This window comes from Pogona vitticeps, chromosome 4, assembly GCF_051106095.1.
Source record: "Pogona vitticeps strain Pit_001003342236 chromosome 4, PviZW2.1, whole genome shotgun sequence".
Taxonomy (NCBI): Eukaryota; Metazoa; Chordata; class Lepidosauria; order Squamata; family Agamidae; genus Pogona; species Pogona vitticeps.
In genome coordinates, this window is record NC_135786.1 from 53904591 (window position 1) to 53922627 (window position 18037).

The 18037-nt window shown below is 41.2% G+C and overlaps 1 protein-coding gene across 9 annotated transcripts in view; it reads right to left on the reverse strand.

Moving 5' to 3' along the window:
• Positions 1-16607, reverse strand: part of HMGA1 (high mobility group AT-hook 1) — a 35796-nt gene extending 19189 nt beyond the window's left edge. Inside the window, exons 1-3 of one of the 9 annotated variants that reach the window (XM_078392713.1) lie at positions 16185-16342; positions 4837-4922; positions 2062-2170 (exon numbers count right to left, since the gene is read on the reverse strand). In XM_078392713.1, coding sequence (XP_078248839.1) covers positions 2062-2163 — 102 coding nt within the window. In that variant the 5' untranslated portion in view covers positions 2164-2170; positions 4837-4922; positions 16185-16342. Of the gene's footprint in view, positions 1-2061; positions 2171-4836; positions 4923-15088; positions 15383-15601; positions 15810-15922; positions 15971-16184 lie in introns of those variants that run through there. The other 8 variants (XM_078392708.1, XM_078392706.1, XM_078392709.1 and 5 more) reach the window with 8 other exon arrangements.
• Positions 16608-18037: the final 1430 nt, after the last annotated feature.

Here is an 18037-nt window from a genome sequence, read left to right on the forward strand (position 1 = left end):
AATCAGGACTGAGGAGGAGGCAGCCCTTCAGATGCTGGTGGACTCCATTCCTCACCACTGACTCTGTTAGATTCAGCTGATGAGAGCTGGTGTCCAGCGATTGGTGAGCTACGTTCCACAACCCTGGCACAGAATTTGAAGCAGTGTGCCTGAAAATGTACCACTCAAGCCTCACTTCAAGCGGTGCAGGAAACTGAGTCTTGGCAAACTATTTAAGAGCCTGCAATGTTACAAACAGCATATTCATGGTATTGTATTGTCCACACCAATGCAAAATGAAAACCAAGGATTGATTTCAAGGCTGCACTCTGAAGCAATTAGAAGATAGCTTAGGATGCACAGCTTAAGCTCACGAGACACTGCCTCACACCGAGTCAAAATCATCAATCCATTTAGCCCAGCTGCTCTTCAAGCAAGATTATTCCCTAGTTAGTCTCCCATCCAAAATTCTAGCCAGGGGTTCTTTTATTGAACCAATTCATCTCACATTTGGTTTTCTTCTTTTTCAGCTGTCTTCCATTTTCCCTAGCATTAAGAGCACTGCCACCCAAATATATTTAATAGGGCTTCATAATCTGTTTTCTGTTTCTTCAAAGCAACACAAGTTAAATAAGCAAATAATTCCAGCAACAAATTTCTTACAGGCATTAAACCTTTGCTCTCAAGAGTTGGTTCCCTCCTCCCTCCCTCCCTCCAAGCACACCTTCTCTTGTGCCAGTAAAATCAGCTCCTGGACTGGACCAAGCCCCTTTCCCTGGCTATATGCAAGAACACAAATTAAACCAATCATAAAATAGCATTTGGCATCCCATGCAAGTACTGTACATACAAACAAGTATAAAAGGCATAAAAGGATAAAATAATAGTAATAAAATGTAATAGCATTCTCAAAGAAGGAAAATTAAAAGATGTGAGAGTAGCTTGAAGAACTTGTGAAGCAGACAGCCAGTTCCACCTTTCCATGGCTCATTTAACAAATTTAGCAGCCCTATAGGATATACAGTAGTAGTTTGTGCCAGCTAGCAGGAATAGGACTGTGCATAGAGGGGAAGTGTTCTTGATCCCAGCCGTTAAGGGCTTTAGATATGGGTCCCTCAGATTTGCGTACAAAGGACAGTCTGTTAGAAAGTGTAGTATGTCCTCCATTTTAGAGCATCCTGCTGGGCAGTGTCTGCCTGTACCATGTTGGTCCATGTAACATCCCTGAATCTCTTTCAGCTGTAGCGAGTTCAGTCTGCACCTAGTTAGCAGTTGTCTCAGCTCATGTGAGTTAATAAGGGCTGCTTATAGCATAGGAAGAAGAGAAGCCTGGCTCATCAGTGAAAATAAGCCATCCTCATTTGTGTGGGACACCTTCCCCCAGCATCTTCCTGGCAGCACTGAAACCTATCAACAAATCCCCATCAGAAAAATCATCGCAAAGAGAATGTCAAGAGGGACAAAGAAAATAATGACATCAAAGCACGGAAGGTCAGCACTGAGCATCACATGACAGCAGTGTGAGTCATGGCCTTAAGGGGTTCTGCAGCTAAAACCAGCTTTACAAGGTAACTCCATTGTCTCTGGTATCAGAAAATTAATTATTCTAGAACAAACGTTAACTGTTGGGGCAAAGAAGAAACAAGGGTAGGAAACATCAATTGCTGGTAAGTCAAATATCCTTTTGTTCCCGAAATGATTTCTGCACATAACAAGGCCAATAAACATTCTGAGGCTTCCAAAGCACTAAAAGATTCTCAGTGATTCAGAATGTGCCTCGGTGCTACTCTGGAGAGAACAACTACCAGAGATGGAAAATAGTCAACCTAATATAACTACAGTACTAGCAGCATCAGGGAAAAATGTGCTTCTTCTCAATGTCTTGCTTTCATTAACTCTGTAAAAATGTCCTATTGATCCTGAAGTGTCATTCTGTATCAACAATAACCTTGCTTGCACCAAAACCAAAGTGCTTTGCTTATCATGTCCTTGCTGTTTCTAGCAACAACAAAAGAGAGGCAATTGTCACAGTTTGCTTGCCAAAACTTCCCTTGACAATGAAAAAGCAAGGTATCTACAAACCTGAGGCTGCTTCCTGGGCCGCCCTCGTCCTCTCTTCTCAGAGACATCCTTGTCTTGCTTGGAAGCCAAGGGCTGACTTGATTTTCCACTGCTTTCACTCATCTTCCTTCTTTTAGTAGACCAAAACAAAAAACAAAACCTAAAGTTAAGTAAATATATGCATCTCTATCCAATTTCTCCTGATTATGATGTCAGGGGCTAATTTATTATCTAGACCAGCCATTCTCAACTTTTTTGGGGCTACAGCCATAAACACAATATGAAAGAAATACAGGTGGAATCAGGATTGTACAGTGGTACCTTGCAAGACGATTACCCCGCAAAATGGTTTTTTCGCTAGACGTTGACTTTTTGCGATCGCTATTCACAAAATGGTTTTTCCTATGGGGGATTTCGCTGGACGATGATTTGGTCCGTGCTTCGCAGACCGGTTTTTTGCAAGACGATGATTTTTACAGCTGATCGGCAGCTTCGCAAAATGGTTTCCCTATGGGCGATCTTCGCAAAATGGGTGTTTTCAGGACCGATGCTTTGCAGGACAGCCATTTTAACAGCTGATCGGCGTTTCGCAAAATGGCTTCTGTATGGGCGATTTTCGCAAAACGACGACTATTTTCCCCATTGGAACGCATTAAACAGGTTTCAATGCATTCCAATGGGGAAACGCTTTTCGCTAGACGATGTTTTCATAAGACAGCAATTTCAATGGAACGGATTAACATTGTCTAGCGAGGCACCACTGTGTAAGTAGCACAACAAACCTAGTAATTAATGTGGTGTGTGAAGAACTGTTTCTAGTCTGTGGCCCTCTTCAAATGTGCCAGGGCCCCCAAGGGAGCCATGTGGCCCCTGTTGAGAATGACTGCTCTAGACAGTGATTCTGGCATGGGATGAGGGCTGGGACTCAAACTGGATGTTGCTTCAAATTGGCCACTACATGATCAATCAGGTTCTGTAACTCATGGCAAGCCTCTTGCCTGCAGCATTTCCAGCAGGCTGTGTCTGCCTCTCATCTGGGGAGGAAAAGAAGACTCCCCTACATCTACTCCTTCTAAGAGTATTCTTGCCCTGGCAGGGAGGTTCTTTCCCAACTTGAAGAGTTGAATGCTCTGAAACAGCAGATCCTGTTAGCTCCACAATGTCAAAAGGCATCCAAGGGAAATCTTTATGGACTGTACACATACAGTACAAATACATAACAGTAGAAGAAACAGAGAAGGGATACATGGAAAGTAGGGATTAGTCTCATTCATTAGTCTCCAAAAGATTTTTCTACAAGAAATGCAGCCTACCCCATAAGAAAAAAAAATCATGCTCCTGATCTGTAAGAATAATATTTAAAATATGCAGTTCATGGAAGTGAAACATTCAGAATAAACATTCAGTGTCAAGAACACCCATCAGTAGAAGTATTGGCTTCACTTCTGTCACTTTGAAACATGACAATTGCACATTTCCAAATCGCATGCTAAATGTTTTACTGCGCTAAGAATATGGGTTCTTAGTAGAAGTGATCAGACTCATTTCATGTTTCTTCTGGTGTTGGGAGATTATGATCTGCCTCTTAATGTCTATCAATACTTTTAGGGCTGCCATTAAAAAAATAGGCATGGGTTTAACCGACTGATTAATCACTGAATCATTAAATCCACATACAAGCATACAGTTCTGAAGTTAGAAGTGTGTGCTTTGTGTTTCAATGGTGCCTGCTGCAACTCTGTATGCTTCACAGGAAGAGGCGTTCTCTGCTGTAAAGAAGAACAGAGCAGGCGACCTGGAATGCTTGTATCTCATTGCAAGCCCTTTTGGTAGGAAGTACTTCTATTGCTAGTTACTGCCTCATTTTTAAAAAATCTAATTAATTGAAACATCTTTTATAATACTGTTAACCAATTACTCAACTGTGCATGAGAGATCTGTTTACTTTATTGTTGTATTGCCAGTAAAGGACCATAGAAAAGAAGAACTGACATTCCAACATTTTGCTGCTTGGTGATCCCATCCAAAATTGTAGAAGAATGCTGGAGGATGTTGTTCTTACAGAGACATGCAAAACAATCTCACACTCAAACCCTATTAAAATATCTCCTAACCCATTAGTTATACTGTTATATGGCATCAAGTCCTAACTGACATATATTGGCCCTAACAAGACTTTCAAGGTGTGAGATATTTAAGGAGTGGTTTTATCAGTCACTCCCCTCCAAGTGAGTTTCCATTGTCAAGCACGGATTTGAGCACAGGTCTCTGGAGCCTTTGTCCATCCCTCTGTCTACTACACTGCACTCATACTAGATCCCTAGTAAGATCCTGATATACAGATAGATAATGGCATAAACTACAAGGAAAGTTTACATCACACTTTGTACCCAGAGAAGATAGCTAATCTACCAAAGGGAGTTTTGGACTCATGCATTATTCTGCCCAACAATATGGTAGACTCTGCCATTCAACTGGTTCAGATGTGTGATAAAAGGATGTGTAACACTAGGAATTTTGCAGGTGAGGAGACCGGCCAGGATGGAGCCATCCTCTATACATTCTGCCCACATACAAAATTCGGCAAGAACATGGCTGTAAGAAGCCAGCAATTCCTAAAGAAATTCGAAAACCACAAAGGAACACAGAACAAGTGGTGCCTGAATCCAAAATAGATGTGATAAACATATTTCGAAAAGGGGAAATGGTGGTTGCCTTTTACATGATGTCCTCAAGCCAGTGTAAAAAAAAAAGTCAACTACATCACAGAACTCCAACAGCTTCTATGTCAGTTACCTCAGGCTCTTTTTCCTCAGGCTCTTTTTACTGCCACAACAACAGCACCTTGCACCGGGTGGGGCAAAACCTATGCAGTCTGTTCCCTGGGAGAAGTGAGCAGAGGATATTCTCATGAGAAGACCTCTCCTTCCACACACCCCATAAGACTAACAGTTTTGACAAAGTGTGTTTCAGGGCTGTGGTAGAGGATTAAACCTTTCATGCCAGTACTACTGCCCTGGTTAAAATCTGACATATGACTAAAAATGAAAGCAACAGAAGATCCAGTTATTGATTTGGCCTGTTGTTTGGTCCTTAAACTCTACTCACTGATTGCCAGTCACTGCCTTCAACCCAACTGGTATGCTTCTCAAGATCTTTATACCTGCTGCCAGGATCCAACACGGAGCAGAAACAGGCCACACCACACAAACTTGGCTACCTGCAGAGCTGTTGCTATAGTGACCCCGGGACCAGGAGGAGTCACTGCACAACAATTCCTACACAACAAATACCACTGCTTCAAACTGGAATGCCTGCAGTGGGACACCATCTTGCTTCCTGTTCTAGATAAAGGCATCTACAGCAGGGTAGATTAAAATAATTTCATAAGTCACAGATAGTTGCTGGACAAGTAGAGATTGGAACTTGAACAATTAAATTAGATTTCTTCTATGGACCAAACGTAATAGTGCACACCACAGTTTGAAAATAGTCATGCTTGCCCAGTTGCAGGCATACAGATCTGTTTTCTCTTCCTTTCTTCTAAGGAGGAAGCAATTTGTTTTAAAAATTTTTAACTGTACGTAAATCATATAGAGACAAAAACAATGTTTGCAAAAAAGGAAAAAAGACCAAAAATAGACCGAAACACAAACAAACCAAATGTAAAGCAAAAACACAAAGTTCCAGACCCTTAAAAAAAAAAGAATCTAAGCATGACCTTCATCAAAAGAGATAATTTGTTTATTCAATTTATATGCCACCCCATTAGTACAGTACAATCATTACCCTGGGCAGTTTATACAAGGTTTAAACTCACAAACCCTCAATACACCACAATAACAAAAATATGATTCCCCCAAACCCCAAAATGCAGCAGTGTGACAGACAATAAATTAAATAATAAATATGACTAATTCTGTAAAAAAGTTCAAACTGATTAAATATTTCAAAATATAAAATTAGGTATCAAAAGCAGCTTTAAATAATTCAGTCTTTACCATATTTCTGAACACAAGGAGTGAAATGACCTGGCATCTCTCTACTGGAATTTTATTCCAGAGACTAGGTGTCACAATCAAAAAGGCATAATTTCTTGCATTCATCTTTTTTGCCTCTCTTGGTGTAGCAACTTTTAACAACATGGATTGATAGGAATAGGTGGGATGGATACCCGATTTCTAGGAGAAATTAAAGGCTTTATATATCATAAGTATACTTTGAACTGAGCATAGAAACTATCAGGGAGTAAATGAAGGCTCACCAACACTGCAGATATGTGATCAAGTTGACTGGCCTCGGTAATCAATCTGATTACCACATTTTGGGCCTGCTGAAGTTTCCATACTGTTTTCAAGGGCAGCCCCTAAATAGAAAGCATTAAAGTGGTCTATTTTTGAGATTACCAATGTGTGAACTACTATTGCTAGGCATTTCCTACTCAGGCAGGGGCACAACTGGATAATCAACTGAATTGACAGAAGGCAGTTCAGGCCACAGCAGATACTTGAGCCTTCATAGAGTGTGCTGGGTCAAGAGTAGCCCCAAGCTTCAGAGCCAATCCTTCAGAAAGTCTGATATAACCATAGCAGGGGCAAAGTTCTGTGCAGCAGCAATGAAGTGTCACTGTTCCTTCCTTGCACCAATCAAGGCGAAGCTAGACGTTTAGCAATGCTTTAGTAATAATGTGTACTGGCCACCCTATATTCTATGCTACACCACTGGTTCTTAGCCTTTGTTACTCAGGAGTTTTGGACTGCAACTCCCAGAAGCCTTCACCATCAGCTCTGCTGGCTGAGGTTTCTGGGAGTTGCAGTTCAAAAACACCTGAGTAACAAAGGTTAAGAACCACTTTGCTACACTACTTAAGACGATGAGACTGGAGGTGGTACTGAGTTTACTGAATCTATTTACTGAACTCCTCAGTCCAGTGAAACTAAGGAGGCTCCATCTAATTTAGTCACATTGTAATACATTGTGTACATGTGATATTATACTGCTACCTTATCCTACTTTTCATTGTGTTTTTGTATCTGGATATATCTGCTGCTCAGTGACTGTAATAAAGCGGTCATTCATTCAATCCTTCAGGGGGAGTGTAACCCCACTGAGGCAAGGTAAACTGCCCTCTAACCATTCTGACAATCCTCCAAACAGTAGGATCTCCTCCTTATCTGGATTCAGTTTTAGTTAGCCCTTGTCCAGTTCATTACTGAAAACAGGCAGCACAGTTATCACTTGTAGATGAAGAAAAAGAGAGAGCTGTGTATAATCAGCATACTCATGATAGACAACTCCAAATCTACGTATGACTTATCCGAGTGACTTTATATAGATGTTAAAGAGCATTGGGAAGAGATAATCAAATGTTCGGGTAAGGATCCACCTGTAGTTTCTGTTCCTATACCAAATACATGAAAACAGAAAGAGGTGTAACATTCTCAGTAACTGATAGATAGTACTGTATTCTCCCAGTGTTACAATGCTAGTTTTTCAGCCACCAGAAGGGCAGAGAATTAACTTCACTTGACTATTGGTCCATGTCTTAGAAATGCGTAATTTAGCAAAATGTGTATGTCTACAAAATTCAAAGATAGCTCCAATATGACATACGCAAACATCATTTTCTGTTGCATATGTATCCTGTACTCATCATGAAGCAGCGTGTTTTATCAATAAATACTAGAAGTTTCTTCTGCTTTGTAGTTGCACTGATTCAATAAACATATCTAAAAGCAGGGAAGCTGCTGAGGTCCTCAAATGTGCAGGGTCATATTTAGATATCAGTATATGTTTAAGCTGTAAATATTGCCATCCATCCAACAGAGGGTAGTAAATCATATCTAGACTTCAGATTAGAAAACAGAAAAACTCATCATTCTGGCTAATCAACGGATCTATAGTAAAAATTCTCTTATCAATCCATTTTTGCGGATAAAAAACAAAAATTATTTTTAGAATCTACTGTTTATTGTGCCAAAAAAGCCCTATGAGGCCATAGTTTTAATTTAACATGTGTTACAGCTCAACGTTCTGATTATAGAATAAGGATTAAAGGTACTAATTCTATATTATGTAACAATGTGTTCACATAACCTTTTTTTTTAATATTCTAGATATGGTCTAACAGCTCCTCGAGGGGGTTCTCAATTTTACCGCATACCATAGGATACTGGATATTTAGGTTTATCTTTCCATCTTCCCTAGTACTCAGTCTATTAGGTGCCATCAGGGGAAAAATGCAGTTCACAAAATGGGTTTGGGTTCAAAGACATACAGAAATAAATGGAGATAAAAAAATAAGTACTATTTGCTGGCTATGACTGAGACTGTTCCTGGAACTGTTCTTTTTTCTTTCATGTGATAAAACATTGGAAGCACCATGAAAATATCCACAACTGTTTTCAACAACAACAACAACAACAACAATACACTTCAGTGGTCCCCATAGTTATTGGGGCTTTGGGAACAATATCAAGAAACTTCACACAGTACTATAAGCATTTGCAGATCTCAGAAATCACACCATCAGACCTACAAAAAACAGCAATACTGTATTAGGAACAGCATACATACTGCTGTTCCTAATATTTAACTGATATTTAGGTTTTTAGTTAAAACTGTTATCTAATACCAGTCAATGTTTTTATAATTTTGATTGGGCCTGATGTTTCTGAACAACAACAACATTCCATCAAGTCAATTCTGACTTATGGCAATGCTTTTCAGTGTTTTCTAAGTAGAGAGTACTCAGAAATTGTTTACTGTTCCTTTCTTCTGGGGGCATCCTGGGATTCTGCAGCTTGCCTCAGGCCAGTGATGGCAAACCTTTTAGAGCTCGAGTGCCCAAACTGCAACAGAAATCCAACCAGAACAGTCCCAAAGAGTCCCACTCCTCCATCCGCACAACCTCTACCGGGGACACTCCCTGCTCTGCCTCCAGCTACAATCCTTAAAGGTGCATACTTCCATGCCTGGTGCCCGGGGTGTGTGTGTATGTGTGTGTTTGTTGTTGTTGTGGTGGTGGTGGCCGTTCCCATCTTGGCTCTCCCTTCCTTCTCAAGAGTTCTTCCCCAAATCTGGGCTCAGAGGACAGGTAAGTATTTCTTGATGGCGACTTATGGCTTATGTTCCCACAGAGAGGGCTCTGCATGCCAGCCGTGGCAAGCATGCCATAGAGTTGCCATCACTGCCCTAGGCCATACAGGCTGGCTATACTCACAGGAGTTACAGTGGGGAATCAAACTGTCAACCTCTGGCTCAGCAGTCAGGTACCTAAACCACTGAGCTATCCAGCCAGTTTACTGTTTTCAACAGTTTCCCTGAACTATGTTTAATTCCCTGCAGTGGCAACTCCAGCCATTGTCCCTCTGAAACTTGCTGTTATGGAGGAATACCAATCCAGGGTTTCACACTGACATGTGCAGATTTGGGGTATCGGCATACAACTCCTGGAATTGCTACACTTGAGAAAAGTTCAGTGCTACAGATGTGTAATGGCCAAAGCCCAGAGATCCACAGTGCTTTCAGACAAGACCTTTAGAGTGTCTTGCTTTACTCACAGAATTTAACAGAGAAGATTTGGTAAAAGACATAATCTTTTATTTATAAACTTCCTATGTTTCCCTACCACCTTCTCCTTTTTTCTTTTCACAAAAAGTTTGTTAAGGAGAAAAAGACCAAACAAAGTCACAATGTCCTTCTACCTTTTTGTGTTTTAATTTTATTATTCTTTTATTTAACATTACTGTGAACTTCCTTGAGTTCCAGATTTGGGAAGGATTCAGACAGGATATACATCTAACTAACAAGCAGACAGAATCTGCAGCTCTGACTGGAGAGCTGAGGTATGTCAGACCAGATGTTCAAGATACAGCAACAGGTGACTATTGTGAAGAAAGACCACACTCTATATCCTCTTGCATTACAACACAAAAGGTTCAATGAAGCAGTCATAAAATATTAGGTGTCTCCCCAAACATCATTTTTACATCTTCTTCCTTGGCTTAAATACATATATCTAGGGGCCCACAGAAATGGCAACATGAGATGGGCATCTTGCTGCTTCCTCTATTTGATAACTCGAAGTCTCTTGTCCATATAGTTGAGGGACTGTGGAGCAGCACTCATTAAATAAGTTGAAGCTCTACTGGAATTTCTAACTTTACAAATACGCAGGGAATGCAAGGCTAATATTCATATTTGAATTCTTGTTCATAAATGCATGGCACACACAATTCTCTTAATGCAGAGAAGTTAAAAACTACTGTAAATCATTTATCCTCACAGTTTTAAAAACAAAACAAAAGTTGGTTACGTTCCTTACCAAGAGATACATTCCTTATTGATCCATCATAAAGGCTATTACAGGACTAATAAAATTAAAGGGCGGAGGAAGATGAAAAGAGGAAAAAATGACGTGGCAATAAAAAAACAACAACCCAAGTAAATGGCAACAGACTAACAGGTCTATTTCAATGCCGGCATTTGTGAATCAAAATTCTTCAAGCTCTGAAGTGAGGTTTTAGGACTTGGAACCAGCAGCCTTTGGGATGTAGATATTTCTAGGAACAACTGGTTAAAAATAAAAATGTGCCTTAGACGAACTTTGAACATAGAGATATTCTAGTCTTTTTACAAATATATAAATTGACTCATGTTCGATTATGGAAGTGACTCATTTGTTTAAAAACAAACTGAAGATTTTTTTTTAAAGCCAGACTATTATAAACACTCCTCATAAGTTTTAAACGTTTAAAAGGTTCTTTATGACCACAGTCCTAGGTACCCTTACTATGACTGAACTCACTGAGGCTTCTCAGTAAATCTGTTTCAGATTTAAATGAGAACCAAGTACTGCCTCTCAGAAACTCTCATATGAAAATTATGAGTGGCCATGCAGACAGACATTGTTTGTCTGCAATTAAAAAACCCCTCCCCAGCATAGGTTCTGAAATTAAGAATATGTCTTTGAAGAAAATGCAGTTTTTTCCCTTCCGGACCTCTACCAATTACACCAGGGTGGGAAATGCAGACTATGGTTTGCTTCCATAAAAGCAGTTTTATCATATAGTGGGGAAATTCTCTTGCAGACGTAAGGTAGATAAAGATAGTTTCTTTCTGCTGTAACTTTCAGACCTGAATGCCCAACCCAAGGTACTTGCATGGATCCTTGGTACTTTTAGAACCGTGGTCCAAATTATAAGACTATCCTAACGAGCACACAAAGATGGTGTCCGGATAGAAAGGTGAGAGTGGGTGTAAAGACTGTGCAGCCTCCAGACTGTGGCAGGGTCTACTCTCGCTGCTTTCAGGAAAGATGTGAAGACATCTCTTTTCAAAGTGGCTGATAACACTATTTAATTTTTTAAAATAGAGATTATTTCAACTGTTTGTTGTTTTTAATGAAATGGGAGTCTCTTGGTCACACTTTTATTTGATTTGAAGACTGATTTTATTTTTCCTTGTTTTTATTTTGTTTTGAGCACTACTTATTAGTTGAAAGGCACAGCAGAAATGTAATGAAACAACAAAAAACAGTTTAGATTACCAAAAATTACAGAGCCATAAAAGGGACCATAATAGCAATATGTTAGCTGGGTAGCTCAGAGAGTTAAGTATCCGGCAACAGAGTCAGAGGTTGGGAATTTGATTCCCCACTATACATCCCAGAAGAGCCAGTCTCTGTGGCTTTGGGCAAACTGCACAGTCCCAGGATACCCCCAGAAGAAGGGAATGATAAACCACTTATGAGTATTCTCTACCTGGAAAAGGTGGTCATAAATCAGAATAATCTTGATGGCATGCAGGTTTTTTTTAATAATAGCAATTTAGTGGCAGAGAAGTCCAAGAAGAGGACTGCCTTGTGGGATAGCCACAGAATTTATGCCAGCTTTTCCAACCTGATGCCTGATACTGCACTACAACTCCCATCACGCTGAGAAACCATAGGCTTTTTAAACTGTAAACAAAAAGATAGATGACGACCAACACTTAAAGACAAATTAAAAGCAATAACCAACAGCAAGGGTTGCTATTACATATTAAGGTTAATGGCAGAAAAAATAAAGTTTGAAATGCTGCTTTCTTGGGCTACAATTCTGAACTTGGAGGATTTTTTTTTTTTTGCAACAAATGCCCACAAATCATTTGTGCTATCCTTAATGGTTAGAACACTCCAGAGTAGTGGTACAACTAGTGTTATTTTCCAGAATGACCAAGCTATGTGTACAACAAGCGCTATCAACTCAAATGACCAATCAGACATCTGGTATTTGCATTTATAAAGGATCCACCACATGTGGTAAGATCTATTGGGCATGTGTACCAAAGTAGAGAAAACATTTAATTACTCAGGGACATTACCAATTACAAATAAGCTAGTACAAAGTATTAATAGCAAAGCACTTGAAACCAAATGTCTAGCAAAACAGGCTAAATTCTTAGTCATCCAGACAAGCCTTAAATGTTGTTTATGATGTCACTGTCAATGTGTTGTGAGATCCTTTTTTAGTAGTCTGTATCTGAAGAAGTGGACTTGATCCACAGAAATCCACATGAAAATAGAATAGCTAGTCTTTAAGGTACCACATGATTTTGTCTTTTTTATTTTGTTTTGATTTTGCCTGATATGCTTGCACAGACTAAGTTGGCTAGCTCTACTAAAACTATGTTCTTTATGACTGAGAAACACAAAGTGGCTTGATGGTCTATCAAAAGCAGGACTTTGTCCATAAGGTATAGAAGATCAACTGAATGAATAGAACTTATTACAAAAAGCATATGTAAAGGAGAATAGCTCCCGTTAGTACTTTACAACAGCAATTCTCAAACCTTTTATCAAGAGTACCCCACTAAGGGATCTGACATAGGGATAAAATTGATTTTTTTTTAAAATCAAGCCTTTACTCCCCAATGTGAGCCATCATCAAAATCGCTTGCGCTGATTTTCTGTGCTCCAAATAGATGGAGATACATGGGTTGTTACTGTGTTTAGATTTGCACAGAAAGGGCTTCATCAGAACTGATGCCATACCTGAATGGCAGATCTCCACAGCTTAATACACACACTGCCAATTTTGCAGAGTTCATTGTTTCTACATACCTCCCCCTTTAACTACACAGACTGAGGGAGAGCTAAGGAGAACCCCAAAGTTTGCCTATTTTGTGAATGTATAGTTGAATTTTATAAACATCGCCTATCTGTAGATTTTGGGTTTTATTTTATTTCACATATTTGGCCTTTTTCAAAAATCAAAGACAATGTTCCTGCCAGGTCAAATCACTACCTTGTACAACTTTCACGATTCCTTGAGGTTAGAGACCCACTTCAGGACTCTAAGTGCACACATGTGCCTTTCACAGATCTACTAAGAACCCCAGTGTGCGAGGTTTAGAAGGACCCATGTTGCTCCTCTAAACCCTACACCCTGAATGTGGAAAGGGGATCTTGCACATCTTCCTCCTTCTATTGATTTTGGCCCATTGTGCAGTTGTTAGGCCCCTGAAAGCCCAAGACTGTTCTTGCTTTCCAAAGGATCAGAACAAATGGGGAGATTTAAAGATAATGTGATCAATGATTATTTGACACAATGGCTATATAATTTTTCCTGTATCAAAGGTAGTCTAAGCTTCCCACTAAGAGTCACTGGACAACACAAGTGGAAGGATATTATTGTATTCATAGCCTGACTTCTGGCTTTCCACAGACAAATACATGTCCATATGGGAACAGAATGCTGGGCTATGTAGGACTTCAATCTGATCCAGCAAGGTTCTTCTTAAGTTGGGAAAGTGTCGATGTATGGATTTCTCTCTGAGCATTAGGAAAGTGTGTGTGCATGCAGCCATGCACTGGAGTGCAGGAGGAGACGGAAGGCCCTGTGTATGCCTTTGACCTGAAGCATCACAACATGCAAATCTCCTGGACAAAAAAAGGTTCCCTGTTCCTACTCTCAAGGAAGTGAAATGGCAGGAGCTGCAACCTTGCCACCCTGAGGAACAACCGTTCTCTGTTGTTCTTTCCAACACAAAAACCTGCCTGAGTCTCTCCCAGGTTCCCACGCCCCCTGGGTGTGCTAAGAGTGCACTTGCGCCATAACGCCTTTGCTTTTCCATCTACAGTAATAACAAAATATATTTTGAAAGGCAAACGGTTGCTTAAGCCAAAAGTGCTTCAAGCTCCAAACAGCTGGCCTAGTTCCAAACAGCCCGGTGGGATCCCAAGCGACACCTCCCAGGAGATGGATCAGGGAGAAAACAGACAAAAACAAAACCAAGAACTGAAAGTGCCTGTTTGATGGAGGGCAACACAATTGGCTCTGAAGAGGGGCCCTCCCCCACCTTTATGGAGACATTCCAAAGGGATTCTTTGAAGCCTAGAGAAAATGGGCTATTAAAAGCAGCCAACTCTGCTTAAAATAAGCATAAGAAAAGGAAGTGATAATGGAAAGTGGGGGCACCAGAAAGGCTAATAATCCATGACTTCTGAAGACCTCTGCCCTATCAGGGTATATAAATTCAGCCCCAGGAGGCCTTGATGGAGGGGGGGGGGCAGGAGGTGTGCTGTTCCCTGCTCTCAATAGGAAGCAGTAAATAATTCCTTTAAAGTTTTTATTAAGCTTTGAGAGCCAGAGCCCGGGTAGAGCTGCAAGTGTTCGTCCTTCCTGGCCACCCACCTTGCACCTTCATCTTCTGCCTGGGCCACACAATTCAAACAGATCTAAAAGGCCAAACCGACTACGCAAAGAAAATACCCACAAAATCCTCTCCAAGGGTTAAAATGCATGCTGAGCATTTCTCTCTTAAGTACTGCCTCTGTTAAACCCTACTTGAATTTGCTAAGCTGCAGAATTCAGGCGCTCAGTCGCACTGCCTTAAGATCGAAACGCATACATATTTTCTCAAATTTTAGTTCCCCCATATTTTTACAGGCAATAACTCCTGTCCCCGCAGTCAAATCTACCCAACAAGTCTGTCCTATTTTTTTTAAAGCGAGATGGACGCAGCCCCGTTGAACTCTCTCTCTCACAGACACACACACACTTACTTCATGGGCAGAAAACGTGTGGAACCCCAACAATAGCAAAGCCGTTGCAGGAGAATACATCCCACCAACGAGAGGGAGGTTTCACAACGCCGTGCAAAAACAAAGCAAAATCCATGAAAGCGTCAGGGCATTCAAACCTTACCCGTCCTTTTGAACACCTGCAAAATCACAGCCCTGCTGATTATCCCGATTTAAAGGGAAACTGAATGCTCTGGACTCTTCCCCTTTAACAGAGCGGAAGGGGGTGTTGCCAGTGAGCCCAGTGCACTACTTGCTATTTGCACACACACACAAATTTCCCGATCTGCATGTCTATTGGAAGAAATATATTGCACAAAAAAATTAATAAGTGGAGGAAAACGAGTGTCGCGCGATTTGAAAATGAAACAGCCGCGGCGTGCGTGTATTTGCAAGGACCTCGAGAGGGGGGAAAAAAGGGAAGGAAAGGGAGACACAAGGGTTTGGGGGAGGCCGGGCGGTCTGAAACACCAGCCACCCCAGCACAAGCGTTACCGGAGGCTCGCAAACACTAGAGTAAGTTGCTAAAGGCAATCCGGGGCCGAGGATAACCTCTCCGGCAAAGCCAAGCCAACATTCATCTCCTCTCTTCCAGGGGCGGGTGGGAAGGAGAGAAAAGGAATCCCGATCCTCGCTGGGATCCGAAACCTGCTGCAGGAACACGGCCATAAACCCCACCCCACCCCCGCGAAGAAAACCGGATCAAGTGCCCTGGCATTTAAAAAAACGAAGCCGAAAGTGTTTGGCAGCATCACGTCTTCCCCCCCCCCTTACGCACATCATAATGTTGCTGTACTCCCCTTCCCCCCCACCCACCCTAGCGAGCTCACGCAGACCCCTCCTTCACTTGCAATGCACGAGAATAAAAGGCAAGAGATTACAATTATTCCGCATGCCTTCCTTCCTTGTTTCCTATTGCAAATTCCGAGCACAGAATTCCACCCCCCCCTTTTTTTTTCTTTAGCAAATTGAAAATGACTTTGCAAAACGGATTCCTCAATTTTGCAAATACCACTACAAATTAAAGCAAACTTTCGGCTTATTTTTCTTTTTTTTATAAAGAACCCCAGAAACTTACAATTGCTCTTATTCGCGAATCTCTCTGTGTGTGTGTTTTCCCCCTTGTGTTTTGTGATGAAATTGAAATAAACCCCCCCTTCTGGCTGGCTGATGGTTGAAAATGCAGATCTGAAGCAGAAGGCAGAGAGACTCGCCGTGGGGAAAAAAAAAGAGAGAGAGAACGAGAACGCAGACAGGCCCCCTTATTTATATAAATTTTTTAAAAAAATTCCAAGAGGAAGCAAGCTGGGTCAAAATCATTTGCAGAATTAAAAAAATAATAATAATAAAAGGAAGAAGGGAGGGGGAAAAAACTCCTCTAAGTCTTACTGGATAGGCTCCAGAAGCTAAAAATAGCCAAATCACACACCAAATTAAATAAGGGCAGGCAGGCTGGCTAAAGGGAGCTTAGCCTTTCCAATGGAAGAGAGAGGAGAGAGAAAGGGTAAAGGGGAGGGGGCGGAGCCATCGCGAGCTGCATCATCACCTGTGGGTGGAGGAAATGTAAAGAAAGCAGCAAGGGCGATTTAAAAGGACGGCCCAACGTCGGGGCGAGCGGCAGAGGCGGAAGGTGGCGGGAAGGAACAAATGGGGTGGGGGGTAGTGTTCAAAAGGGTGAGGGAAACTGCCGCCTTCGGTCGTTTCGCGAGAGGAGGAGGATGGCAGAAGTTCCCGAAACTTTTTAAAAGGAAGGGGCTTCGCGTTTGATTTAAAAAAAAAATGTTTAGAAAGAAGTACCACAAATTGGGGAAAATACGCGTGTTTGAAGCGGCTGATTAAGTTGATAGTTAGGTTCGTATCCTGCCTTTTCTCTAATAACCCTGTTTTTCCCACTTTATCCTCGTAACACTCCTGCGAGGTCGGCCAGGATAAGCGACCATCACTGGCCCCTGGTGGCCGGCTGAATTTTGTGAATAGAGTTGGGACAGGTTTTCTCGACCTGGCCCAAGACAGCTCTTATGTAGGAACTCAGTATATCCTCCGAGAAAATGTAGGATAATTTGGAGTTCCCCAGAGCTTTTGCTTCAGTGGTATTTAGCCCCTTCCTTATTCATTTGTGCATACAGTATTGAGAATTTTCGGTGTGCCATTATTGGAAAGGGAGCAGTGTGTTTTCGCTGTGTCTTGCACAACAGCAAAAGCATTGGGCAACTTGCAGAGGACATTACACCCAGCAGCTTATTTGGGGAGTGAAAACACAGTTCCTTCTATGTAAATTTTTATTTATTTTTTATTTATTTATTTATTGTATTTATACCCCGCCTATCTAGTCATTTCGACCACTCTAGGCGGCTTACAGTTGTGCTCAAAATTATTCAACCCCCAATGCTGTAAAGGGGTTTAGGGACTATAGTGTACATTTGGAATTGTATTCAGAATGAAATCCTACAAGGACGTTTTAAAGAACCAAATGCAACTAAAATAACATCAATTGTTTATGTAATACAGTAGTAAATGTTTCTTTTGTGGTTTCTTCATTGCCACAATTATTCAACCCCTTAAAGTCTACCACTCTGAAGAAGAGAGGTTCATTCAGGTGTTTTCGATCAGGTATTGAAAACACCTGTGGATGTCACCGAGCACCAATCAAGCATAATAAGCACCAATTAGGCAGCTTTAAAATGACTGTGATACTCAGCTCCTTCTAGACATTTACTGGTGTGGTTACAAACATGGTGAAGTCAAGAGAATGGTCCAGGAAGACAAGAGAAGAGGTGATTTGTCTTCACAGGAAGGGCAATGGCTATAAGAAGATTGCAAAGAAGTTAAACATACCAAGAGACACCATAGGAAGCATCATTCACAAATTCAAGGCAAAGGGCACTGTTGAAATGCTACCTGGTCGTGGAAGAAAGAAGATGCTGACTTCGA